Source organism: Sycon ciliatum, chromosome 4 (genome assembly GCF_964019385.1).
Source record: "Sycon ciliatum chromosome 4, ocSycCili1.1, whole genome shotgun sequence".
In the NCBI taxonomy this organism is placed as follows: Eukaryota; Metazoa; Porifera; class Calcarea; order Leucosolenida; family Sycettidae; genus Sycon; species Sycon ciliatum.
The window spans coordinates 37,282,151-37,309,107 of NC_088646.1; the positions used below are offsets into that span (position 1 = coordinate 37,282,151).

A 26,957-nucleotide genomic window follows, 5' to 3' on the forward strand; every position below is an offset into this window, starting at 1 on the left:
TGGGAAGAGATAGAGATTTGTATGGGAAACTTCATTGGATGCGGAGGTCCGAGAAATATGTGACTGACTCGACATTTAAACCTACTTGGAACCTACACAAGTACTATCAAGATATAAACATAAGCTCCCAAACTCTGTGAGACCCCCCATATGCAGAGTTGCACACTCTTCTGCTCAATGAAATCCGATCGAGTCACTCAAGTAGGTGCTCTGCACCAGTCCACATCCCATAGTCCGGAGGTCTCGGGTTGAACAGCGTCTGGCGTGGCATTGACTCGCTCGATCGGATTTCAGTGAGCAGCTCTGTACACGCGTCCAAGAGTGTGCAACTTTGCACACAGGGTCAACATGGTCAACGACAGCAACAAACTCACAGCACGTATCCCAAGCACGATTTGTACTATATACAAAGAAGGCTAGCGTGTGCGCAATCCAAAATATCTGCCATGATCATGACTGATGACTCGCATAATGATAATAATCATTATAAGCTGAGTGGGGTTCTGTCGGAGTGCTATTTTTTCAACTCCACTGGTCGCTAAAAACGGGCTGGGAACGCACTATGGGAACACTACACCACTGGACGTGAATGTTCGCCGTTGCCGGACCCCATAGAAAGGGTACCCAGATCTGCACACTCTTGGAAGCTTATTATGAAGTTATGTACTCTTGATGTGTCAAGTACACCTAGTGCAGTGTCTGCTCCAGCACCCGGTGAGCCGGGTAATCCACCCGGTTGGGTGGCGCTTGGACCCGGTTGAAAATATAGTACCGGGTCACCTGTGACCCGGTTGGTACACTTTACACTTTCCGGAACTTTGAAAGAACTGACTACATGGCTTGTATGTGTCAGATTTATTCCGACTCGGATACTTCTTCTTCTTTCGCAATTTTCGAATTCCTGTCCTCTCTTTTCTAAATGCGGCTTATCCATTCGCCTTTATATCATTGGGCCTAGTTCCCGTTTATTGTCCGAATTAAAATAAACCAACCAACCAGTTAAAGCATGTGACTCGGCTGGTGAGACAGCGCCAGGTACATGTGTGCCTGGCTCCGACCCGGTTGAAATGGTTGTGCCAGGTACACGGCTGTCCTACAATCCTAGAGCAGACACTGCTAGTGTACATGAGTTTGTGGTACACATGATCATTGAGCCAGCTGAAATTTCTCGAGAGCTCCACCGTCCGTGAATTTGGGATGGAACATTCAAACACTGTAGTAGACTGTAGAGCGGGGCTCCATGTAAGGATAACATAAACACATTCTGGGCTTGACCATACATGCGGGTCTCCATGTAGTCGTGTAGATCTACAGATTTGATGGGGGGGGGGGGGGGGATAATATCGCTACAGCTGTAGTACTTTTGCAGCATTACTCACACTGCTTGGCCGGTTCGGCTCCCCTCCGCCTCCAATGCTCCATACAGAGTTCCAAACTCAATCGCGAAAACCAGAGAGACGAGACTCAAGTTGACAAGAGCTTTCTGATCAGTTGAAGTGAAGAGAGATCTTGCAAGCTTGATCATTCAACTGTAGTCTAAAAAAGTGTAGACGACGCTTGACCAGAGCTTGAGAGAACAACTCCATCCACCTAGCACATACGGGTCGAAAATGCAAACAAGGGGTAGTGCGTTGATTTTTTGCAAGGGAGAGTAGCTTTTTTTTTGTAGTGGCCATGGTAACAACCATGGTGCGCATGCTCACTGCCCAACCGGGTTGAAGTACGTATCGCTTTCCCTTGCTCTTTCTCTTTCCGTCAACAGCAACAATGGTGAGTGAAGATTTTATGGATTGGAAAACCTTGGGAAGTGGACGAAGCTGATAGGTTGCCTTGCGTATGGGTCGTTTCAGGGATCCCACAAGACTTATCTTGTAAAGAGGGTGCTGGCCAAGAAGGCCAAGCAGAACCGTCCCGTGCCCCAGTGGGTGAGACTGAGGACTGGCAACAAAATCAGGTGAGCCTGGTATTGACTGTGTTTCACTTTGTTGAACCAGTTTGCTCAACAGATTTTATATCTCTTGTGTGGTTTGCTAATTAGATACAATGCCAAGCGTCGCCACTGGCGCAGAACTAAGATTGGATTGTAAACATGTAAGTTCAGATCTTTTGTGTCCATTTGTATTCTTCCACTCAATATGTAAACATTTTGAACATTGGGAAATAGATTAGGAGGGACTATCTTCATCATGGCATGCACCGTACACGATTATGCACAATACGAAACAATGTACGCTGGGAGAATATGTATTAGTATGTGCCATCGCCTGGCAGTAATGTTCAAAACCTGAATTTATCGTGCTCTCCATCACAATTGAATTCTATTAAAAAAATGCTAAATATATCACTACAAATTTATATACACAGCACAGTTGTAAATCCATTGTATGCTACAGTTATCGTTTAGATGGACAACTACTCATACCAGTACATATACTACATAATACACTTATCCATTTGATCTGTTCCCTAAAGTGTCACACTGGGTTTTGTGACCCAGGCAGTTATTGATATGCCTGTAGTAGCTATACTGTCCTCAATGAAGTAAGGGATCCTGAATGAGCATCAATTGGAGCACTCGTGTACAGCCCCGTGTTCGCTGCTTCAGTGCTGAACTGCACCCGTCACTACTGACGGACAGTGCCCGTATTCCTTTGGGCAGTTGCACTGCTCATTGTACTATGGAACTTTGCATCACAAACCTTTACACACTATTTGGGCATGACAGCAAGGGTAGATACCCCCCCCCCCCCCGAAAAAATACTGCAGCTCTTCCAAGGTAGATCTGGCAAGACATGCATACGGGTTTCTTTCAGGGAGTGCTATTTTTTACTACACTGCCCACTAAGTTCACACTGGGATTGTACATTTATTCTGTATGGTCTGTAGTTATTCGGTGCGCAGCGACATGTATCAAACCAGTGCACGTCCACCATGAGTGTGCAACTCCCGCACACCCTGCTGCCCCGACAGAATTTCAAACTAATGTCACTTTTATGATTCAGTGCTCCTTGCACGAGTGATTTATTGCGTTTGTATGGGTGTCACCAAGAGTACATAACCCCCCAGAGTGTGCAACGCCGATCCAGCTCTGTATAGGGTCTTGGTCGAGCGGAATCGGATCTTCTGATGTCATGCGTACACTCCGCACCAGCGCAAGGCCGGTCTCGAGGCAGGGCACCGTTGTTTTTGATCCAAGACTACCCGCGACTCCCCGGGTTCCCCTCAGATGTGTACGGTATTATGACGCAAAGATCCGATTCCGCTCGACCAAGACCCTATGCAGAGCTGGATCAGGCGTTGCACACTCTGGGGGTTATGTACTCTTGGTGCCGCGTATCATGTTTTTGTTTGCACTAGTTTGTACATGATGCAAATGGTGCCTTGTCCATCACAGTTTCAGGATACATCTGATATAAATATGTGTACAGTGCGCATTCCATCGCAAAAATGGCGTCGAACTTTAAATTCTGTCGGGACAGCACCCATAGTGAAGTTGCACACTCTTAGAGGTTATGTACTCGTGCCGTGCACCCAGAGTATAAAACTGTACTCAGTTTGTGTACGTGGCACGTCACAAAGTTTAACTTTAGTGAACTTCCACGATAGCGGCCTTGCAACAGTACGCGGCGCAATTCCTTTTGGTAGATGTCGCATGTTGCGTCACGGATAGTGATATTTTATGGGACCTTGAGACCCTCCAAGGGAGGTGTCTACTCATGGCCAAATCAATCCTTCGTGTAGCATACGGTAAATCTAGTATCGCAATTTTGTTGTTCCTTTCCTTGCAGGATCCCATGGAGCAAGACTTCAGCTAATATGTCATTGATGGTGGAATAAATCATTCTTGACCAAATCTCATGTGCGTTGTTTGGGTGGATGTTTGCATTGACCGTCTTATGGCAAGGCTGTATACCGGTAAACCAGAGTGGCTGGAATTGCTTGCAGTAGAGTCGCCCACCCAAGAACAATGTTCCCAAAGGATTAGACTGGGGTATTCTTATTTTCAATCTGGCTGCTTTCTTACAGCACAGCTCCCAGTGCTTTGGTGCGACTTTACTGTATAGCATTTCTATCTGCAACAGCTATCCTTTCTTCCCCTCTCTCACAAACACATTTTCTAGTTCACAATGCTGATTGTTGTACCAACGGTGTACAGTAAAACAGCGCTTTGTACCGTAGACGGTAGTGTGATGCCAGGCTTGCTTACGTTGAGTTTCAATGTACACTGGAGTCCTGTGCCAAAATGTTGTTTCCAAGGGGTTAGGCCCTCTTCAGACTAGGTACAAAACAGCCTATATGTCGCATTTATTTACATAGAAGTTTCCAGGACAACAAGAATCTGGCGGGATGCCTAAAAAGCTGCCCAATCCTTTCAGGCAGGGTGCCAACCCTTTTACAAGGCAACTTTCCTGCATTTATCTTAGGCTGTGTTTACATGAAGCGTTTCAACCCGGGTTGAGTTCGACCCGGGTCAGATTTCAACCCGCCATGTGCACAAAGTGAATGGCGCGTTTACATGACGCATTGCGCTTGACCCGGGTTGAAATTTCGCCCCGGGTTGATTTCAACCCTCCCCTTGGGGGGAGGGTTGAAATCAACCCGGGTCAAGAAAATCGTACAAACGTACTTCTGTGCGTATCTCGCGCCAGGTTTGAACAGCACTGCAGATGCAAATTTCGCGCGAACGGATTCACGTGACCATACAGGACTGTAGAAGTGGACTTTTGGCGGCATATCAGTATTTGACCCGGGTCAACTGTCTTCATGTAAACGCTCACCTCTTTTGTTTGTCGTACAGACTTTCAACCCGGGCTGAACTCGACCCGGGTTGAAATTTCTCATGTAAACACAGCCTGACTTTCACCAGGCAGTTGTACGAACTTTGTACCCGGGTACGACTGTCCGCTGCTTTCACACATCCCAGGCCCCTTGCGCAATTTCGTAGGGTCAAAGGTTGCCTGTACTGTAAAAGCAGAAAATTTCGGTGGTGTAATATTTTCGGCATTCGTCAAAATCGGCGGTTCGGTAGCGGGAAATTTTCGGTAAAACCCGTTCTCCGGGTAGGTGTACTAGTACTACATGTATACAGTATCGGTTGTACCGAAAATTTCGGTGCGTTTTATTTTCGGTAAAAATTGTCGGCACCGAAGTTACCGAAAATAAAACACCAGGCCAAACTAAAGAAGGTGTGTGGTTCGACTAACATGGACATGTTTTTTACGGGCGGGCGGGCGGATTTTTTTTTTTTAATATATTTTTTAGTACATGTAAATACACTGTATACGCGTATCGAGTAGACTCTACTACCAGCACAAGGCAGCAGTCGTACCACTCACTGCACTGCACTGCAGTACAACTACAAGTCAAGTCCAAAAGGAGCCGTCTGCGTCCGCAGACTCACGCCGCACAGCACGTAGACGTGGACGTGTTCAGTCCACGTACGTCAGTCACACGACAGCCCGCCGAAAAAAAGTTACGGTCGGGCTGAAATTGTACGGTCGGTCGGGTGAGTCAAACCACACACCTTCTTTAGTTTGGCCCCACCGAAAATTTCTGCTTTTACAGTATATTGCATGTAAAATGTGTAGTCTGAATGCAGGCATGGAAAAATGTTGCCTTTTAGGTTTTATGTGATTTTGTACTGGATTTTCTATGTACGTAGTCTGAGGGCCTTAGGGTTGGGCAGGTTTATTTTCAACTATCTCTGGTCGTGTTCATGTAATCAAGAGCACATAAACCAGAGTGTGCGCCTCGGGATGGTTCCTGTGGGAGCGTAATTCGTGCAGTACATCATTTCTGACGGCATGGTAAGCCACAGGTACGGTGAAAAGTTGCGTAACCAGTCGCGGTTGTGCAGGTCACTGAGTTTGTCCTGATTTCGGTTTTTTGATACGGATAGCCTGGTGACTTTACTTTTCGGTGGATGTACGCAGCGTACACAGTCACACAAAACACCGAAATCCTGAAACTGGACGTCTAAAAGCAAGCAAACTTGGCTGATTTCCGGGCTATATAACATGAAAAATTGAGCTGTACGCAAGTCGTGGCTTGGCTGACCTCATCAGGGTGACGTAGTGCACGAACTGCGCTGTTTCAGATCTGATACAGTATAGTCGTGCGCCCAAGAACGTTGTTTCCAAGGGGTTAGCCTGGGACGTTCTTATTTTTTCAGCAATCTGGCTGCGTTCTTACAGCACGTTCTTAGAAACAGTGTGTATTGGATCATATGTATTCTACAAGCTGCCAGAAAACCAACACCGCCGTTCTTAGCTTTAGGCTGTGGCGTTCTTACTATTTCAGGCTGGGCGTTCTTGGGCTCCACGTTCTTCATCGCGCGACTACTGTATGCACAGTTGCACACTCTGGTTTATGTACTCTTGATGTAATTCATAGCACCCTGGTGTTTCTTGCTCTCCATGTTCTTCATCGCACGGCTATACTGTAATGGCTGATGCGTCATTTCCCTTTCCGGCCTGGGAGACTGACCACAATCACATTCAGAACTTTCTACAATAGGTGGTTCACACGGCAGGCAAATACCGGACCGTTGTTGCCTATGGTATTTCACCTGTGAACGAGAAAAGTAGCTGAAAAGTGCAACACAGTGTACTAGTGCAGTAGAGTCATGCTCCCAAGAACGTTGTTTCCAAGGGGTTAGCCTAGGTTGTTCTTATTTTTCATCAAACTGGCTGCGTTCTTACATCACATTCTTAGAACCAATCCGTACTGGATTATAATATGTATCCCAGAAAATCACCACCGCCGTTCTTGACTTTTTAGGTTGTGGCGTTCTTAGTATTTCAGGCTGGACGTTCTTGGGCTCCACGTTCTTCAGCGCGCGATTCTACGTACTGTAGGCGATTTGCACGACAGGCACGTTTGCATTTTTGAATGATTCAGTTGCCATGAGTATTTCAAATTTTCAAAACACACAATAAATATGAAAAGAGCCGCATAGAAAATCAAGTCTTGTTTCGTGCTTTTTTGGTGGGTGAAATACCATAGCAACAGTCCTGGGCACGTGTATAGAGTAGAGTCGCTCGCCGCGTGAAGAACGTGGAGCCCAAGAATGTCCAGCCTGAACTTCTGCCAGCTTGTGGGATACATAATACAAGAGTACATGAAAACAAGAGTGTGCAGCTCGGATGGGTTGCTGTCACGGCGGAATTCCGTGATTACATCATTTTAGTGATGTAGTACGTACAAGCAGGTCTGCTTTCTGCGCAACTGCAGCTCAGTTGTACGCACTACGCCACTTCCCGCCTCGGATCTGCGCCAAATATGATGTAATTACGGAATTCCGCCGTGACAGACACCCATAGTAGAAAGTGCTCGGAGCTGCACACTCTGGTTTTCATGTACTCTTGATATGATCCAGGACAGCTTGTTTCTAAGAACATGCTGTAAGAACGCAGCCAGATTGCTGAAAAATAAGAACGTCCCAGGCTAACCACTTGGAAACAACATTCTTGGTCGCCCGACTACTGTAGTTTGTGGAAATGAAGACAGTTGCGAAAGTTGCGATTTCTTCCAAAACAGCCAAAGGTTCGAAAAAAAGTGACGAGCATCTTTGGGAAAGGGCTGCCTTTGGGTCACCCAACGGTCCTGGTTGACTGGAAATAACGGTTATTTCCAGTCAAATCATAATGACACTTGATAAGGTGACCACCTGCACACAGCGACCACATGTTGAAGCCGGGTCCCTTGAGTGGTCGCCTTAAAGGGAGAGTTAAGCCTAAACTTAAATTTTCACCAGTTGTAGTCTTCGGGGTGCTGAGTCGAATGGTCTTGGTCCGAGGAAGCTGAAACACTCCCTTCCTTCTTTATTCCCAATCGAACTCGCGTACTTCCACCGAAACTGGGTGACTGCGCCTTACTAGACTCAGCGTCCGAAAGACTACAACATATGGGCCAATCGCGGTCATCCGTGCTTTTATAAGAACGAAATGGTGCTTTTAGTGACATTTTGCATACAAATCCCCATCTAAGTTAGTAGGGCGCAGTCACCCAGTTTCGGTGGCAGTGCATGAGTTGAGTTCGATTGGGAACAAAGGAGGAAGGGAGCGTCTCAGCTTCCTCGGACCAAGACCATTCGACTCAGCACCCCGAAGAGATACAACTGGTGAACATTTGATTTTAGGCTTAACTTCCCCTTTAAACAGGTTAAACCTGGTTTCACTGTACAGTACTCTGCAGTAAAACGTGTCCCAGAAGCCCACTCACGGCATGCAACTGCATGTACATGTACTTGGACCAAGGGATGCTATCTCCAGTCAAATGACCCGCTAACTTCTAAGCTTGGATGAGTTGACCACCTGGTAACAGAGACCCGGCGTGACATTTTGAAGGTCCCTTTACCGCAAATTACCGGTCGTCTTAGAAAGGTTTCACTGTACTTTGAAGTACATGTACCATAAAATACTGTTGATCCACTCCCTACCGGCTGCCGGAGTCACTTCATAGCATGCAGCCTGTAATTTTGGCAGGAGACAGGAGACTATACATGAAGTGTAGCACAGTGTCATGTACTATGATAATACCACGGAAGATCAGGCAGGTCATGCTGCCACGACTGTTGTCCATATGTCTTGGGGGGGGGGGGGGGGGGGCACAATAATATGTTGTGTAATAGCAAGCCCAGAGTGTGCAGATGTACCGGTACGGCTCGTATGCCGGGTTGGACAAAAGTCATAAAACCGAGCCCCACAGCCCTGCCATTGCCAACTACCAGAATACATAATGGGTGTGCAGCGCGGATCACTCTGAGCCGCCGGGACTCGCACAAGCTGCACTGCATGTGCAGTCTCAGTCATAGTCAAGTTGTCCACCGCTTTTCCATTGTGGTGTCTAATAACTCCCAACTGGCGTACATTATTGACGGGCGCTATTGTATAGTAGTGTGCATGAGTGTACCGGGATAGACGTATTATTTTTGTATATTGGCATAATATTGCATCCCTCCACCTCAAGGGCCGGGCCCGGGGCCGGGGGGCGGATTATTTTGAAAAAAAAACAACGAAGCATTTTGCATCATTTTTGGTAGGTCACGTCACACGACTGAATTTTTGGTTTGGGTGGTGAAAATACTACTCTTGCAACCAAGGAGTAGTAAAAATTTACTACTCCCTGCTTGCATGCACCGCCACCAGTGCAGTGCAGTTTGCCAGGCCAGGGAGTAGTAAAAATACGTAACGCCCTGACATCCCGATGCATCGGGGCCGGGGGCGGGGGAGGTCCCCTTGCTACTTGCGCGATTCACCCTGCACGTGGTGCCAACTCAACCAAAATCACGAATGAAATCAGCGTTGGCGCAAGTGCATGCATGCAGCCAGGCCTGAAAGGAAGCTGGGCGGAGGGAGGTTAGTCCACGGCTACTGAGTCTGTAGCTACATCTGCCAAAAGCAGGCATCTTACACCCGTTTGTGCGCAGAGCTAGAGACCACCTGGAGTGTCGGGGAGAAGAAAAATCATGATCATACAAGGCCGTTTGGTTCGCCAATGTGCCTGGAGATTCGCCAGCTGTAGGTAGTTCGATAACGAGGAAACTTTGGAACTGGCTTTTGAGTGTAGTCTTCAACAGTGAAGTTGGATAACTGAAGAGTGCATTGTAGATTTTGAAATAGATTTGAAATAGTTTAAATTTGAGAATTGATCGGCGGTGACAAGACGGCCAGCCTCGGAATGGATGAGGAGCTTGCATCAGTTTCATTGTTGACACGCCAGGTATACGTGGCTGCTGACTCGATCAATCTTGCCAGAGACCAGGTGAGCCAAAATGAGGTGCATCGCCGTAACGCTAGGTAGGCGTACATCACTACATGTACTGAAAAAGCCAAGAGATGGTTACTCAAACAAAATAAACAAAATGCAAGTATACAGTCATGTAGGTACTTTACACTGAATCAGCTGGTTTGTTTGCACCATCATTGAGCTTTGATGGTGATCATCGAGTCAGTCGCCTGCCCTGCATGCATGCGTTCAAGTACACACAGCAAATTCAATTTTTATTGTAAGTCCTACACTTGGGCATGCAAGTACAGGTAAAATTTGATTGGGAAGGCTAAACTAAAGTTCAAGATTGCCAGGCTCTCAAGTACACCTAGCCTCAAGCACTTACACGTACTAGTAGTAGTACTAGTACTGGTGCTCAATTATTAGTGCGGTGAACATGTACATCGTCAATATACATGTGCATGTGCACGTACAGTCATGTGGATACACTAGAACACTCTGTACTGTAGTAGTAGTAGAGTTCAGTTATAAGGTTGGTGGTTATACAGGTGAAATCCTGATAATTCGAACCTCAAAATGCCAGGAAAAAAATTCTAATTATCCGGACATTTTTAATTATCCAAACATGAACCCACAACTCAATATGTATGTCAAAATGCTCTCATGGTCACGCAGAGTTGCGCTATGGACCTTAGACGGACACTGAACTGACCGGCACAGCCTGCTCATGCAAACTGAACTGACCAGTACAGTGTACAGTGAACTTCGAATTACACTTTGCTAACTTCGAATTATCAGCACAAATCCCACACATTTTCTAATAATAGGTCATGAACTTTGTGAGGTCATACTCATAAATGTACTAGAACGGGTTGAATCTGCCAGAAATGGGGCAACTTGCCCCGCGAAAAGGTAACGGCCATCTTCGATGCATACCCAGTGCTGGCAAATAATTTTCGCCCAAAATCGGACACCCTTCACCGCCATGCCTGGCCACGTCACATGGTGTGAATTTTTCTTCTCAGCAATTTTTCCAGAGAATTCAAAATATCGCCCAAAATACCATGGGAATTTGCTTCGTTGCCATGGTAACCGATATAGCACCCTGAAGTTTTCATGAATTTTGTAATGCATGAGTGTGGTCACACACTGTACACTACATGCCATCCAGGCATGTTACTTCGCACTTCCACAGCCAAGCGCTAGCCTTTTTAGAAGCACATGTACAATGATTTGTGCATTCAGTTGCGCTGAAAAGTGAAAATACAGCACTTCTGCATAAGAAAGTACTGATTGCTGACATTTTTGGCTGCTTTTCGCACGTTTCCTTTTTCGGACCGTTTTTCGGAAGAGCCTTCAAAAATGTGCGAAAAATCGGACGGTTTGGCAACACTGCATACCTCCCATTCTCACTTCAAAATCACTCAATGGTACCTAATGCATAATCTTCCCGCCATTTGGTTTTTCAGCCATACACACTGTGATACCAGCCTTGCATAAAGGTTCATGACCTGTGTACATATATGACTCATGATCACAAATATACATGAATGTACATGTACTTTAGCTGGTGGAGCCCGCCAAAAACGGGACAAACAACTTTGTTTCCTCCCAAAAAGGCTGCAGCCATGTTTTATTTTATTTTATGCATACAGTATAGGTGCCATTGCACTACTAGTGTTGGGTGGTTTAGGTACCCACAAGAAATTGTAATTTGTATGGATGACAGCGTCCGAGATGTAAAATAATTATAATGCTCTGTAATGTACTATGCATTTACCAGTAGAGTGGTGTAGTGGAAATGCAGTCCTTTGTTACATTTTTTGTATTTGGTACTTTACAAGTATGGTATGGTTATACATGTATGACGCAATGAAGGTTTGCCGCGTATGGCCCGATACTTAGTGCAATATTATGTGCATGCGAGTGCCTGATTGCGGGCAAATGTACTACATGTGGGGATATAGAGGGCTGCACTTGTATGGGCAACATGTTTAGCCTGGCTTGGGTTACAGCTGAGATGGAAGGGCTAGGGTACTAGGTCTATGGTTGTAGCCAATGAGCGATTTCCCCCGCGGTGGCCTTGGTGAGCTGATTAAGGCTGCCTTTTACGACAAGTTCATATACAACGATGGTTGTAGCCTGTCAAACATGCACAACTATCTTGCTTTGGCAAACAATCCGTTAAATCCAGTCAAACCTCCTCCCGTAGTAGGGTTGCGTGAATCCTAATTCGTTGGATCTTGATCCGGATTTGACCAATCCTTGTCAATCATTGCTGTTCAAGTGGATCCTATCATAGTATGGATCTAAATCTGTATCCGACAAACTGATCACAGCCTTGGGATTACTTTGTACTTAGATATTTTCGCCATCGATCATTTCCTCATTTTAGAGAAGAGCAGATACATGTCTGTTCCTGAAGTATCTGAGTGTGTCGTGGTATTGAGTGGTGACGTTGGGGGAACAACCTTTGAACGTTTGTCTGTGATGGGCCGTGAAAACAGCCTCCGTTCTCGTTGCCTCCATCATCCGACACAAGGATTTGTGCCATCAGTTTTACTTAGTTTGGCCAGGTCTGCTCCATATGCTGCTAGCTTAAAATTTGCTTCAGCAACGTTGCCCCACAGTCCAGTACCATTGGGATAATTGTGATGGGGTAGTAAAAACTGTAAAATGTACATCTATTATCGGCGTTCGTCAAGTGTGACGGATGTTATTAGCACAACTCTCTCTCCCTACTCTCCCTCTCTATCTCTGTCTCTCTCTCTGTCTCTCTCTCTCTCTCTCTCTCTCTCTCTCTCTCTCTCTCTCTCTCTCTCTCTCTCTCTCTCTCTCTCTCTCTCTCTCTCTCTCTCTCTCTCTCTCTCTCTCTCTCTCTCTCTCTCTCTCTCTCTCTCCCCCCCCCCCCCCCTCTCTCTCTCTCTCTCTCAAGTTGAGGAACTGTGGATGTGTGCTTGCGGCAGAGAAGTTCGAAATTTGCCATGGTCACTGGCAGTGTAACTCATGTGCAAGCGCAGTCCTCGAGCAAAGTGCTGTTTGATTTGTTTGTGGGAATCCGTACAGTCTGACCAACCCTGCCGTACAGTGTGTTTCAAAAGACTTTTTAGCATGGACCATCCTTCTGCAACAAAATCTGCTCGGCCCGCAAACGAGTGTACAATGTATGTCGCAATTCTGATGATATATTTGCGATGTCCGCCATGTTTAGTAGTTTGGATATGCCAGACACGTGGCGTTGCCAACCACTTTTCCTGGTACACTAGTTCCACATCATTGCAGTCTTTGCGATGGGGTCTGACTTGCACAGAGCAGATGGCACGCATAGCTGTTGCAGTGATGTTCATTGCGTCGTTCCGGTTTTCTTCTCTTGCGTGTGCAGCTTCTCTTCTTCGCTTGTACAGTGTTTGCGTTTGTGGGCAGTGCCCTGTTCAATCTGCTGCTACCGCCGGTGCGCACATCCACCGCTCTCCGCCATGCTGTGCTGACAACGTTTGGCGTTCTGCTGTTGTTCTACTGTTACGGCGGCACGTGAGTATGATAGAGTGTGTGCCCGACCGACTAACTTGTGCTGGGTCTTTGTACGGTGTGACCATGGGTGCTTTGTCGAGTGTAATTGCACCATGTACTCTGTGTACACTCTTGGTTATGCTACAGTCTTTGAATTCTTTATTCTCACCATGGCACCATCGCCAATAAGAGATGCAGTCATAACGATGATTGAAAGTCGGAGTGTTGCGACAAACTTTAAAAACCTCCTTTATGCCTTCTGTGTACATGTTACATTGTATACTGTTGGTTATGTACTGTTGTTGGTTTTATCATTCTGAACATGTACTTCTAACATGATGATGCTGTTCGTGTCTGTGCTGCTGCTGCTGCGTATATGCATGTGCACTGTACATGCGCATGCACACGTGTGTGTGTGTGTGTGTGTGTGTGTGTGTGTGTGCGTGTGTGTGTTCACGTGTGCTTCCGTGCATGCTTCCGTGTGCTCTCGTATGTGTGCGTGTGTGACTAGGCAAACATGTATTCTGGTTGTAGTGAGCGTCGTTTCTCAGCTATTGATGCAGTATGCACCTGCTAATTACATGCATGTGTAAGTGCTGATGAAGAGGAAGTGCTTCCTCGCATCATCCGTCCGGTTCTCTGTGCCTGATGAAGACAGGTCTATCCATCCATCCAACCATCCATCCATCCATCCACCCAACCATCCAACCCTCCATCTATCTATCTATCTATCCATCCATCCATGTTCTACTCAATCTCTGGACAGTTAGCTGTTTCCACCTTGTTAGGCCTCCTCGGCGGAGCTCAGAGTCACTGGCTGAACTGATCGCAATGAAGGCTTATAAACAACAAAGCATGTTTAAAGCAACCCAAAGTACCAAGGTCTGAATTCAGCGTGCGCAGTGCTGGGGCTGCTCAGTGCCCAATGCTGCACGAGGCCAGATTGTATGGAACAACCTCCTACCCAAAGGGCATTTTATGACACACAGAATGTGTGGCGTCATCTTGGTGCCCCGGAAGTTGAATGCTGGTGGGTACATGTACAGTACTGTCGGGCGCAGAAGAGAACGATCCGCCGAAGAACGGCCAAGCTAGAACTTCTTCAATTTTTAAGAACGGTGTAGGCTGGAATTTTTGCAGATAAGAACGGAAACCGTAATATACACTATAATGTACACTCAGACGTATACCTCTGCAGAAATGTACATGTAAGACTGTACCATTGAATAAGAACGAAACTGCTGTGTTGGCTAAAAATAAGAACGGGCTAGGCTAGAAGCCTAGAACCCTGACCCCCAGTTCTTCAGCACCCGACAGTACTGTAGTTGAAAACTCTTCCAGGCTGTACTTCACTTGTGATGTGTGCACGGGTTGCGTACAGGCGAGTAGGCAAGCATACGGGTGATGTAGTGTGTACTGCTCCAGGGTGCCATCGTTGAACCTCTGGTTGGATTTCAGCTAGCACAACTACACTAACTCAGTTTTGCTTCTGAAAGATGACCATGAATGGACACGTGGCATTTGCGAGCATACGCACTCTAGTATTGCTTAGAATCTATGCCCTTGTTGGACATGCGTTGATTCTGTGTTTGCTTGCAGATTGGTGTTCATCGTCTCGATGGGATGCCTGGCAGGCACACACATCTTCAACATGGTGTTTCACTTTGGAGAGTATAAAGTTGACTATACAGGGTTAGCGTTTGTTGCTTGTCGTGCTCATGTTTGTATTCGATTTGTTTTCTCCATTTTTGAACTCGGATAATGAGCCAGTATGAAATTTAAAATAGAGGAAGAAAACACACGGAAACGAGTTATGCACGTACGCACATACTGGCCGCTTGTTATCTTGTTGCATTCGTGGATCGTTGCTTCATAACTCGTTTCCATGTGTTTTCTTCTTCTATTTTAAATTTGTCCATTTTTGTTTTGCTTATTATTGGGAACACAGCCTGCAAGCTGTGTGATCAGTCGTGTTGAGTGAAAAAAGCACACGAAAAACTATACAGGGTAAGAGAGTGGGCTACCGTATTTCCCGAATATAAATCACACCTATTTAGTGTTTACAGTTTTACCAAGAGTGCATAAACAAGAGTATGCAACTGTGGTTATGGGCCAGTGCGCGGCGCGCTGCCTTCATTACGTAACTTGCCTCCATCACGCTCTGAAAGCATGCACTCAAACCCACAATTTCTCGTACGAGCCCATCCGTTTTTGCTCGATTCATTCCAGTACCTACGCGATCTCTAAATTTTGGCGCGTGAACTCCAGTTCCGTACGAAAATTCATTTCAAACCAGAGGGAAAGCGTAGTGTTTGATTTTCCGCAGTGCGCGGACTGCAGCTGAATGATGTAATGAAGCCAGCGCGCCGCGCATCTGGCCCATAGAAAAGAGATCACAGTTGCATACTCTTGTTTATGGACTCTTGGTTTTACACTAAACATCAGGGCCAATAAAGGGTGTGTGACTTACAATCGAGTGCGACTTTTTATCGGGGGAATACAGTATTCGGGGTAAGAGAGAGAGAGAGAGAGAGAGAGAGAGAGTTGAGTAGCTGGCTGCTTCATCTTCCTACCTGCTTCCCTTAACCAGTCCCGTTGGCCGTTTCTGACGCTACAGTTGCATCATGAGAGGTGTCTTTGTGTGTTCTTGAATACGCCCCCAAGATCATTGGGGAAATCAACTTGAATTAATGCTCTGATTTAGGCAAGAGTGTGACGGATTCCTCTTGATGATCCTCTTTTGATCAGGTCTTTGATGGTAATCACAGCCAAAATCAGTGGCATGGCCTTCGCTCTGCATGACGGTAAGCTACCATGTTCAAGTTTTTATTCATTTATTTTTAATTCTTTTAATACCAAGACTGCTTGAATGCCAAACATGAAGTGCAACAGCAGAGGCGTACAGACAGAAACCGTGGCGGTGTGAATCCTCTGTGTGACACAGACCGGGAAATGCACCGGCACAATGCTAACACCTCTGTATGCTACTACTAGTGCGTTACTCTGAGTGTGCGACTAAACACCACTTTCTGCATTCAGGTTTTCTGCGGCAGAATCCAACTTTCTTTTCCTTACGGGAAACACACCGCGCACAGTCGCGCAATGGGCCAAGCAGGCTGAGCTCAGGTCGATTTTTTTCGCGCGATGTGACGCATTGCCCGTACACGAAATGAAGTATGAATTGGGCTTTACATCACTAGTACAGACAGTCAGTATGCACAGCTCGATGCAGTAGGTATGTGTTGCGCACAAGGCACTCACAGATCTGCCTGTAAATGTGTATCCCATGCACACTGTTACACTCTGGTAGGCTGTGCTTTTTCCAATGCGTACACAGTAGACTCAATTGCTGACTTCGATTCCCTAGACAAAAATGAACTTTGCATGTATAATATTTTTGGCCCTTTTGAGAATTTTTCCAGAAGTTTGTTGCATTCTGCTTTTTGGTGTTGTTTTCTGCCAGGTGTATACAAGAAAGCCGAGTCGCTAACAGCGGAGCAGAAGCAGCTCAGCCTTGCGTAAGTCAACCTCCCCGAGCATGAACAACATCAGGGTGCACAGGGTCTGGGACGTTGAGTCGAATGGTCTTTGTCAGAGGAGGCTGTGAAGCATCGATTCGTCAGCTGTTCCCAGTCCAACTCACACTCGCAGTGTACCGCGATCCGGTCATGACGGTGTTGAGACTAGCCAGAGGTTCCATGCACGTAGCTACAAAGGGTTGGCTAGAAGCTCGGAACTGCGACAAACTGCCCCCCCCCCCCCCCCCCCCCCACACACACACACTCCTGCCATTCCATACGTCTCATCGCTGCCTTGCTGCTTTGTGCCGTCAAATGGTGTGTAGTTTTTGTAAAAAAATAAATAAAAAACTCCTTTGTGCCTTCTGTGCACACTCTTGGCTATGCTACAGTCTTTGAATTCTTTATTCTCACCATGGCACCATCGCCAATAAGAGATGCAGTCATGACGATGATTGAAAGTCGGAGTGTTGCGACAAACTCTAAAAACCTCCTTTGTGCCTTCTGAGTACATGTATACTGTTGGTTTTATCATTCGGAACATGTAGTTCTAACATGATGATGTAATGCTGTTCGTGTCTGTGCTGCTGCTGCTGCTACTACTGCTGCTGTGTGTATGCACTTGACCCTGGAAACACAAAATGGCACCCGTGTTGCAGTGCATGGTTTAGAACGCTTTGTGCGGAATATTTCGTTTCGTTCGTGCTCCGCCAGTCCTCTTCATTCTCTTTCGTTGGCAATACGGTGTCCGCCCTCGTCTTTTTCCGGGTTGTCTGAAAACTCCAGTCACCTCGCTTGATGTCAGCATCCTGTGGCTAGTTTAGGCCGTGTTTGAACATCCCTTGCTCCTGGCTTGTATTGTTGTGCTTGATGTGCTACAGTAAAACCTGGTGTAAGCGACCGCCCCACGGTGCAAGCAAAAGCGGTCGTTAAAGGTCTTTAGAACCAGCTCCCACAGTATCTGTGTAGAACTGTCCGTGCGTGGAAAAACGGTCGTTAAGAGCAGGTGGTCGCTAAACCAAAGGTTGCTTACACCAGGTTTTACTGTACATGCATAGGAGGTTAGACTCTATAACACTGTGTACATGCATCTGCTCTGTACATGCATAGGAGGTTAGACTCTATAACACTGTGTACATGCATCTGCTCTGTACATGCATAGGAGGTTAGACTCTATAACACTGTGTACATACATCTGCTCTGTACATGCATAGGAGGTTAGACTCTATAACACTCTGTACATGCATCTGCTCTGTACATGCATAGGAGGTTTCCTTGCCTGCTGGAGTACTACAGTTATCTCTTCAACTTCCCATCCGCGCTGGCCATGCCGATGGCTAGCTTCAAGGAGTATGCTACGTTCGTGTCTGGTGCTAGTCTGCCAGCAGACATACGTGTGAGTGATAACTACAGTCCATTTCAAAACTATAGACGCGTACCTAGGCAAAAACCGTTATGCCAGCATCTATACCACATAAGATCTGTGATCACTTTGTGCATAAATTTTTCCAAATTGGGCGTCTGTCATCCAATCGTTTAGAAACTATATGAGAGTAATTGTGGAGCGGACCTGAGCACTATTCTGAAAACTATTCTCAAAAAGTTTTGCAGCCAAATTTGAAATATTTCAAAAACCCTACGCGTCTATAGTTTTGAAATGGACTGTAATGCTCCACTGCATTCTCAGTCTGTGTGAATGTCTCTCGTCTTCTCCTCTCTCCTCTCTCCTTTCTCCTATTTATCTCAGTCTCTTCCTCGCTCTCCCCATTTCTTCACAATGTTCACATTGTTTATCTTCGTGTGGGCTTGTTTGTGCTTCTGGATGCAGAGTGGAAAGAAGCGCCTCTTCTCAAACTATGTAAGAGTAGCAATATTGTTGGTGCTTTGTTTTACTTACTTTGAAGTGAGGTTGTCAGTAGTACAAGCTGTGCTGCCGTTACACACATCACAGCAAAGCTCCTTGGCTTAGCCAGAACGATTTATTGTGACTTTCGCCATCTTTGCTATCACTATTTATTGTATTCACTGGTTTTGAGGGAAAGTTTATTGTTATTTTGTTAAACACGTTTAAAACCGTGTATTCTTTTGTTTGTAACATGGAAATTTTGGGAACTTGTGTTGTCTGATGATCATGTTTAGAACGAAACTCTGTGTTAGAGCTATGTCCAGTTCTGCCTTCTGACTTTCTGTGTAGGATGCATCATGCAAACAGTTCCATTGCTTTCTTTTCTTCTTCTTTTCACTGAAGCGGTGCATTGAGTCTGTTTTCTGTATGGACTTTTGTCTGTTCTCTCTCTTTGTCATGCCCAGCTTCCCGCTTTCGGTAAGGCTGGGTATGGTATAATCCTTCTCGGCCTCCACCTTGTCATCTCTCCGATGTTCCCGATTCTAGATACTGCCAGTGAGTTCAGGGTCTATTTCATTTTTAAGTCACTGCTTCACTGCTTCAATGTTTTTTCAAGTCTAGAGTTGCCTTTTCTGTGATCTGGTTTTGTGTGTTTGTGCGTGTGTGTGTGTGTGTGTGTGTGTGTGTGCGTGCATGCGTGTACGGTGTGTTTGTCTGTCTTGGTCGTTCTATTCCGGTATACTCCGTGTGACACAACATAGACCAGGTATACACCGGGAGCCCATGCACAAGAGCCAGTTATATGGGTTGGGCAGTTCCTTGGCGCAAAGTCTTGGTCTGTTTTATTCAGATGTTGCCCACGACCGATCGCTGGTAGAAGAGAAAATCAGTGGTTTGCACATCCAGTCTACTTGCAGATATGTGTGCTTCTTTTCTAACGGACGTACATGGTACATCGTGCTTGGTGTATGCGTGTGTGTGTGTGTGTGTGTGTGTGTGTGTGTGTGTGTGTTTCTGTTTTGTAGAGGAGGACTTTCTTGGATACTCGTTTGTCTACCGCGTTGCTTACATGTACGTGGCGGGTCTGTTCCTGAGGTGTCGCTACTACTTTGCCTTTGTCTTTGGTAAGTATTATCCACAGGGTAACCTTGACAACAGGTCAGAGTACTCAATGTGGGGTAACCTTGACAACAGATCAGAGTGTTCAGTGCGGGTGCTGACTGGTCTTCTGATGATTGCGTAGCAGCATGAACCTCTGAGTAGAGTGCTACTGATTTCTGCCACTAGACCGTGTGTGTAAGTATTATCCATACAAGTCATGTGTATATTAGGGAGGTTTTGCTCTACGGAATTATGTATGAAAATAACGTAGGAACTGCACGGAACTTTCATACGTAAAGATCAGCCCTGTTGGGTTTCGCTCTACGTGATTTCTCCACGACACTAAACATGCCTTGTTGCTTTGGAGACGCTTTGGCTGCATGCGCTCATCGCATGCACCACGAACCGAAACCGCGTTTTCCATCGTATTTTGCACATCGCGCGGCTTGAACTTTGCCATGGATAAATCCGGAAAATGCGAAAAATATTTCAAAAAGTCCCACGGAGGCCCCAACGTAGGAAACAGCTTTCCTACGGAAATCCGTAGAGAGATTTACGTATGAAAGTTGCCCTCGCTCCCCGGCGTGTACGACGTACGGATTTTCATACGTAATTACGTAGAGCGAAACCTCCCTATTATCTTCTTACCATGGGTGTTGTCTAAATTCCCCCCTCAATTCTGCGTTATGGAGAGGTTAAGAACTCACAATTTCCATATGGAGTGGTTCCAAGGCACTAGATTTGTGTGGAAAGTGATCATGGCATGTGAAAAGTGATCATGGCATGTGGACAGTGATCATGGCATGTGGAAAGTGATCATGGCATGTGGACAGTGATCATGGCATGTGGAACGTGATCATGGCATGTGGACAGTGGAACCAGCATGGCCAACACCATGTCACCCACGGGTGCAGGGGGATGACTGTAGGGTAGTCAATGTGGCTATCCCGTATGGTCGTCATGTGGCAGGTGTGAAACCACTCTATACCACGAGGAGAGAAGAAACTTCTGTTGCAACTCTGTGTTTCACACTTTCACAGTCTGACGATCTTGAACGTGAAAGTCAGAGTTGTTATGACTCATTCTTCTTTCCTCACCGTATGTATCTGTAGCCAGGAAGGTAGCCAGGAAGTCAGTGGATTGGCTTGCACCCCTTCTTCTACCATCCCCTCTCCTCCCGACATCCTTACTATCTGGGTGCATCGTTTTCAGAGCGTAGCCTGCTCCGTGTCATTGTTGTATTGTCCTGCATATGTGTACGTTTCAGCGGATAGCACTGTGAACGCCGCTGGTTTTGGCCACTGTGTGGACAAGAAGACCGGACAGTCCTCTTGGGACGGGTGTACAAACATCCGGCCATTCTCTGTGGAGGTATGTCAGACTCACCGGGGGGGGGGGGGGGGGGGGGGGCTCGGGGAGTGTTTGCCCATCGTGTTGAAGTACGTGTGTGTGTGGTGGTGGTGGGGGGGGGGGGGGGGGGGGTGCATGCATGCATGTGTGTGTGTGGTGGTGGGGGGGGGGGGGGGGGGGGGTGCATGCATGCATGCATGTGTGTGTGTGTGTGTGTGTGTGGGTGGGGGTGGTTACAGTGTACGTGCTGGTGGCAAACATACTTGTATTATATCACCGGTGTTGAGTTTGTAAGCGCGGTGCAAGCGTGTGTAGTGTATGCCGTATTTTCTGGAGTATAAGCAGTACCCAGATTTTTGTCATGCAGTACATGCAGTACATGCAGTACATGCAGTACAGACATCTACCCTGTGTTTCACTGGTCATTTGACTATCGTATTTTAAGCCCCGTCGACTTTTTTTTTATGCGGCTTTTACTCCGGAGAACACGATAACTGCGCAGAGGTTGCGGCATGCTTTCGCAACCTGGGCACCGTGGAGAATGTTAGTTCTTGGAACCCGGTGATCACTCACCAGCATGGGATACCGACGACATCATACCGTGGTGTCTTGTATTAAAGCCTATCTCATATAGAAGCAAAAATGGACCACGGAACTACAAGTTACGCTATAATGTCCACTAACACCACCAGTTACTAAACAATCAGCTCATGCGATAACATTGCACGACACTGACCGACGGTACTGACATTCTACAACTAACTGGCTAACAGCTCTAGCACATCTTGGATGCGCACTCCAACAGCCTTCCAACTTGGAAGGTTCTAAGTTATAGAAATAACATTCCCCTCCTTATGTTATTTCTATAACTTAGAACCTTCCAAGTTGGAAGGCTGTTGGAATGCGCATCCAAGATGTGCTAGAGCTGTTAACACAAGCATCTGCATGCCGCACTCACACAACGAGCAAACAGTTTGGGGAATAGGAGGGTTTGTCAATTGCTTTGCCAGGCTCCGAGTGAGTGACAGCTTAGAGCTGTGTGAATGTGTGTGTATGGCAGCTGGGCAGGGACGCGGTTTGGACCACATCTGCCACTGAGGGGACCGCCGCCTGATATGGCCGTCCGGATCCTGGCGAGCTGAAATTCGCTCCTCAAGGCGCTCGACTCGAGCCAGCAGGGGGTACAGAGCCGTCGACACGGCCGCCGTAACGGAACGTGGAGTTAGGCCAGTTGGGAGTAAGCTGGCGGGCTGGGGACCGGCGGACGGGATATCGTCCTGCTCCGCATGGGCATTGCCGGAACGATCCGCACGGATATTGCCGGAACGATCGGCCGCATGGTCTTAGTCCGCAGGGGCTCGATTCGGAGTGTCGGCATACGGGGACGACGAGGCGCGCCTGCGGCTGGAACGCCTGGGCCCGGGAGCCGACTGCTTACGTGCACGGGGCATCTCCGTGAGCTATGGTAAACCTTGAGATTGAGGTTGAGAAAGAAATCCACTGCCAATGCGGAGAAAGCAAGAACTGAAATCAGGAACAGTGGACTTCGGAGAACAATGAGCGCGTGAGAGTTTGTTGGGAACTGAGCATGCGCCTTCTGTGTTAACATATTTTTGCGCGTGCGCAAAAAATCATTTAGCCAGTTAGTTGTAGAACGTCAGTACCGTCGGTCAGTGTCGTGCAATGTTATCGCATGAGCTGATTGTTTAGTAACTGGTGGTGTTAGTGGACATTATTATTATTATTATTATTATTATTATTATTATTTTGCTTGTTCGCGTTGGCATCAACCTGCATAAAGCAGGTATATAGCCTTCGCTTAAGCTGCCATAAAAAAAGCTCATCCTAAGCGAGAGGGCTAGAGGAAAAGATAACGATAACGAGATACAGAAACCAAAGAAATCCAATTAGTGGACATTATAGCGTAACTTGTAGTTCCTTGGTCCACTTCTTCTTCTATAAATTAATCCTTGGCTCTCCATCCGAGTCCATTCCTATAGGAGCCTGTTTTGAATACTAGTGGAAGCCTGATTTTCAAGATACACTGCCAGGACATCAGCCTGGTTTAGTGTTGACACACATAGAAATACCTGGTTTGAATAGAAGCCTGATGTGAATACCGGCACCACTATTCTACACTGTTTACTGCACATCTGATGTAGCCTGGATGTATTTGTTGCTCTCTGCATTCATGCCTCAGCTTGCCACCAGCCCCAAGACCGCCATTGACAACTGGAATATCCAGACCGGCCGATGGTTGCGCTAGTACGTTTGGAGTGGGATTATTGCACTTCTAGTTTGGCGTGTTGTTGGGCTGTCACCTGCAATGCTGGGGTACTCATACATCACTGAATGCTAGCCTGATTGAAGGCAACGGTTTCAAAGGGAGATCTCTCTGTCTCTCTGTCTCTCTCTCTCTCTCTCTCTCTCTCTCTCTCTCTCTCTCTCTCTCTCTCTCTCTCTCTCTCTCTCTCTCTCTCTCTCTCTCTCTCTCTCTCTCTCTCTCTCTCTCTCTCTCTCTCTTGCTAAGTTCTCATGATACTTTTTTTGCAAGGTGACATTGAAATGCACACGGTGTATGGGTGCAAGTGATATGACTTTTGCTAATTGAGCATTCTGATGTGTGTGTGTACACGTGTGTGCGTACGTACATGTGTGCACACGTGTGTGTGCGTATACTGTTCATTTTGTAGCATTGCATATGAGCGGTTTCCTTGGGCGCCACGTGTGGCCACGTTTGTCCTCTCCGCCATTTGGCATGGCTTTTACGGTGGCTATCTGGTCTCTATGCCTTTCTCCGCATTCCTGGGAGAAGCAGCTGTGCGGGTAGGTGTAATACGGTTCTTTTCTTTTTGTGCTATGCTTTGGTTTGTGACACTAGCATATGGAATTCATTCACACTCTCTTGGAACACTGCTTTCCCTTTGATGCAGTTGCAGCTCATTGATTTTTGTTGAAGTGTTAATTTGAAGGATTGCTTCTAAAACTATATCACTGTGTGTGTGTTGATTGTACGAGAGTTGAATGATTGTAGGAAGAATCGACCCGTTTGTTGATAGGGGCTGAGTACGCGTGTGTTTATGTATCAACTTGAATTTCCTGGCTCTGTGTCCCGTAATCACTTTCGTGTTTGTGTGTGTGTGTTCAACCCGCAGGTGCGTCGCCGTGTTCGTCCCTATTTCCAGACCTCGTCTAGCAGGGCTCTGCTGTACGATCAGATAACACGCATTGGTACCATGGTGCACATGAACTACGCCCTGACGCCGTTCATGTGCCTGGAGTTTTGGCCTGGCATGCTGGCTTGGAGGTGAGTGACTGGCATCACGTTCAACATGTCACTCCTGGTGTAACGCTTACAAGGAACTCGTAAACTTTGCTAGAGAAACCAGGCGCCGAATTTCAGGTTGCACCTACAGTAAATATCGGATATAACGTGCCCCTTTGATTTTCGAAAATGTATCACTATATCCGGTGCATCACTATAGCCGATTTGCATGTTTGACCGACACATGGCACATGACTGCACATGAAATGATGCGTACACGCTGGAAAAAGCATGCTGAAAGTGCATGCATGCTCCGCGGACTGTGTACCGGTGCATGACACAGAGCAGTGCATGGCAGTGCAGTACGAGTACAGACTGTACATGTACTAGAACTTCGATACATCATGTGGCATGGCTGCTTCTTCAGCGTGTTCTCCAAAAAAAGCCTGAGCTGGATCCGTGCTCACGTAGATCGTAGATCTACTCGGTGTCCAACGAGTTGCGTAGAGCCAGAAATAGACATGAGTGGCTGTGTACGTGAGTTGGCAACATTATCGTGAGAGGCAACACAGCCAGAAACGGACAAGAGCATGCAGAAAGATCACTCTTGATCATTATATGCGATATTTTCCTGTACATTTGATATGGTTTGCTTCCTGAAGGCCATCACAATAAGCGATATATCGGTATAGCCGATAATAGTGTATATAGTGATATTTTAGCTGTATTTTTTTCTGATTTGGTTTTGATTTTGACGTGTTCTATCACTATAACCGGTATATCATTATATCCGGTCACTTTATAAACGATACTTACTGTACATGTAAAAAGTCATTTTACTCAATCTGCGTACAGCATGTAAAGTTAATTTAACACAAGCATCTGCATGCCGCACTCACACAACGAGCAACCAGTTTGGGGAATAGGAGGGTTTGTCAATTGCTTTGCCAGGCTCCGAGTGAGTGACAGCTTAGAGCTGTGTGAATGTGTGTGTATGGCAGCTGGGCAGGGCCGTGCTGCGGAGGCTGAGTGAGCCGTATGGAGGCAGCCGGGCAGGGCCCGGCTGCGGAGGCTGAGTGAGCCGTATTGAGAGGCTGAGTGAGCCGAGGCTGAGTGAGCCGTCTGAGTGTGAGAGGCTGAATGAGCCGTATGAGGAGCCTGGTAAGCAAGGTTGACTCCCCTCCATGTATTTACAGAGTTTCGCCGGTAGACGGCATCGGTGTAGTTATTGTAGGCCGGTATGATAATGGATACCGACAGGAGAGAACTAGAATAGGAAACATGATGATGACAATAGTGGAGTGGGTGGGTGGGTTGAGAAAGAAATCCACTGCCAATGCGGACAAAGCAAGAACTGAAGTCAGGAACAGTGGACTTCGGAGAACAATGAGCGTGTGAGAGTTTGTTGGGAACAGAGCATGCGCCTTCTGTGTTAACATATTTTTGCGCGTGCGCAAAAAATCATTTAAAAACATTTCGTGTACCAGACTGCCTTGTTTTGCCGTGCTTGCTGTTTAACGCATCGTCTGCATTCCTTCTTCGTCCCATTTCCTTCCAGGAATGTGTACTTCTTTGGCACGTTCACCATTTTCGGAGTATTGCTCTTTGTACCAGCAAAGAAGCGTCCAGCACCAGCAACCGCCACCGCCAATGGTGTTGTCAGCGATGGCAGCAATGGTGTTGTCAGCAATGGCAGCAGTGGTAGCAATGGAATAAAGCCACATTCCCAATAGACCAGCAGAATGCACGTGCCACTGGTACTTGTTAATTGTTCCACTGTGCACGGTGAATGTCTACTTCTCAACCCTTGCTTCAACTGTCCTATGCTATATTTATGCTTACAATTTTTTATTGTTCTGTGGTGGTGTGGGGATCGCAGCTTATTTCAATTCTTCATTGCAATTTTTATTATATTGGCGTGTCAGGCTGTCTTGGCAACTTTAAGATACGGGGTGCTGGTGCATGCCAAGACAAGAAGGTTTTCTGGTCCTGCACTACACCCTTTTTTTATTTCCTTCCCGTTTTGTGACTCTTTTCTCTACCAACCTTTCGCTGTTTTTGTCTAGAGCCTTGAATGTTTAGTGTTCTGTTGCACAAATCTTCAATCGTTGTAATAGAGCAGCGTTTTGTTCTGACTGTACAAGTAGATTTTGATAGGATTCCGTTCTCTTTCCTTAGATTTAATGGTGCTTGCCATAGTTTAGCTGCAAGTTTATAGCAATTTCAGTCCACGGTGTATTTAGCTCTCTGGTAGTGCATGGTGGCGCTATTCTTCCCCCAGTTTCTTTTCTTCCAATTAATTTTCCAAACGTGCATGTACTGTGTGTGTGGTATTTGTGTGCGATCGATTTCTCTCGAGGCACAATTTTCGTTTTATCGGCGCGTGGGTTTTGGCGTGGACATGTCAATGATCTCTATGTTGAGAAGAGCGTGATGTTTTGAACTTTTGAGACTATTGGTTGCCTTTGAAGTTTGGTGTAGTAGCAATTTTGATAGAGAGCCTGCGTGTGGCACGTGTTGCACACTCTGCTACGCGCACACATGTGTACGCACAGCAGATAGTAACACACAGCCTCTTTTACGGGGGAGAAAATAACATCGTGAATGCGCATGGAGACATGCATGGCGCACGTTT

The 26,957-nt window shown here is 46.5% G+C and overlaps 1 protein-coding gene across 1 annotated transcript; it reads left to right on the forward strand.

The window, feature by feature from the left end:
- Positions 1–9,320: 9,320 nt before the first annotated feature.
- On the forward strand, positions 9,321–26,772 carry LOC135815981 (lysophospholipid acyltransferase 2-like). The gene is made up of 15 exons (XM_065329338.1): positions 9,321–9,765; positions 13,115–13,263; positions 13,754–13,831; positions 14,842–14,934; positions 15,991–16,046; positions 16,706–16,760; positions 18,027–18,156; positions 18,589–18,618; positions 19,071–19,161; positions 19,632–19,730; positions 20,975–21,078; positions 23,258–23,322; positions 23,751–23,883; positions 24,213–24,364; positions 25,881–26,772. The coding sequence occupies exons 1-15, from the start codon at positions 9,682–9,684 to the stop codon at positions 26,053–26,055; spliced, it is 1,494 nt and encodes a 497-aa protein (XP_065185410.1). The 5' UTR covers positions 9,321–9,681; the 3' UTR covers positions 26,056–26,772.
- The last annotated feature ends 185 nt before the right edge of the window (positions 26,773–26,957 follow it).

What these genes read in the sequence shown, in the direction of transcription:
- LOC135815981 (XM_065329338.1), top strand. Translation starts at nt 9,682, where the DNA reads ATGGATGAGGAGCTTGCATCAGTTTCATTGTTGACACGCCAGGTATAC. An exon ending in TTCTACTGTTACGGCGGCAC is followed by an intron (nt 13,264 to 13,753) that starts GTGAGTATGATA and finishes GTGTGTGACTAG; the next exon opens with GCAAACATGTATTCTGGTTG. An exon ending in CCTGCTAATTACATGCATGT is followed by an intron (nt 13,832 to 14,841) that starts GTAAGTGCTGAT and finishes GTTTGCTTGCAG; the next exon opens with ATTGGTGTTCATCGTCTCGA.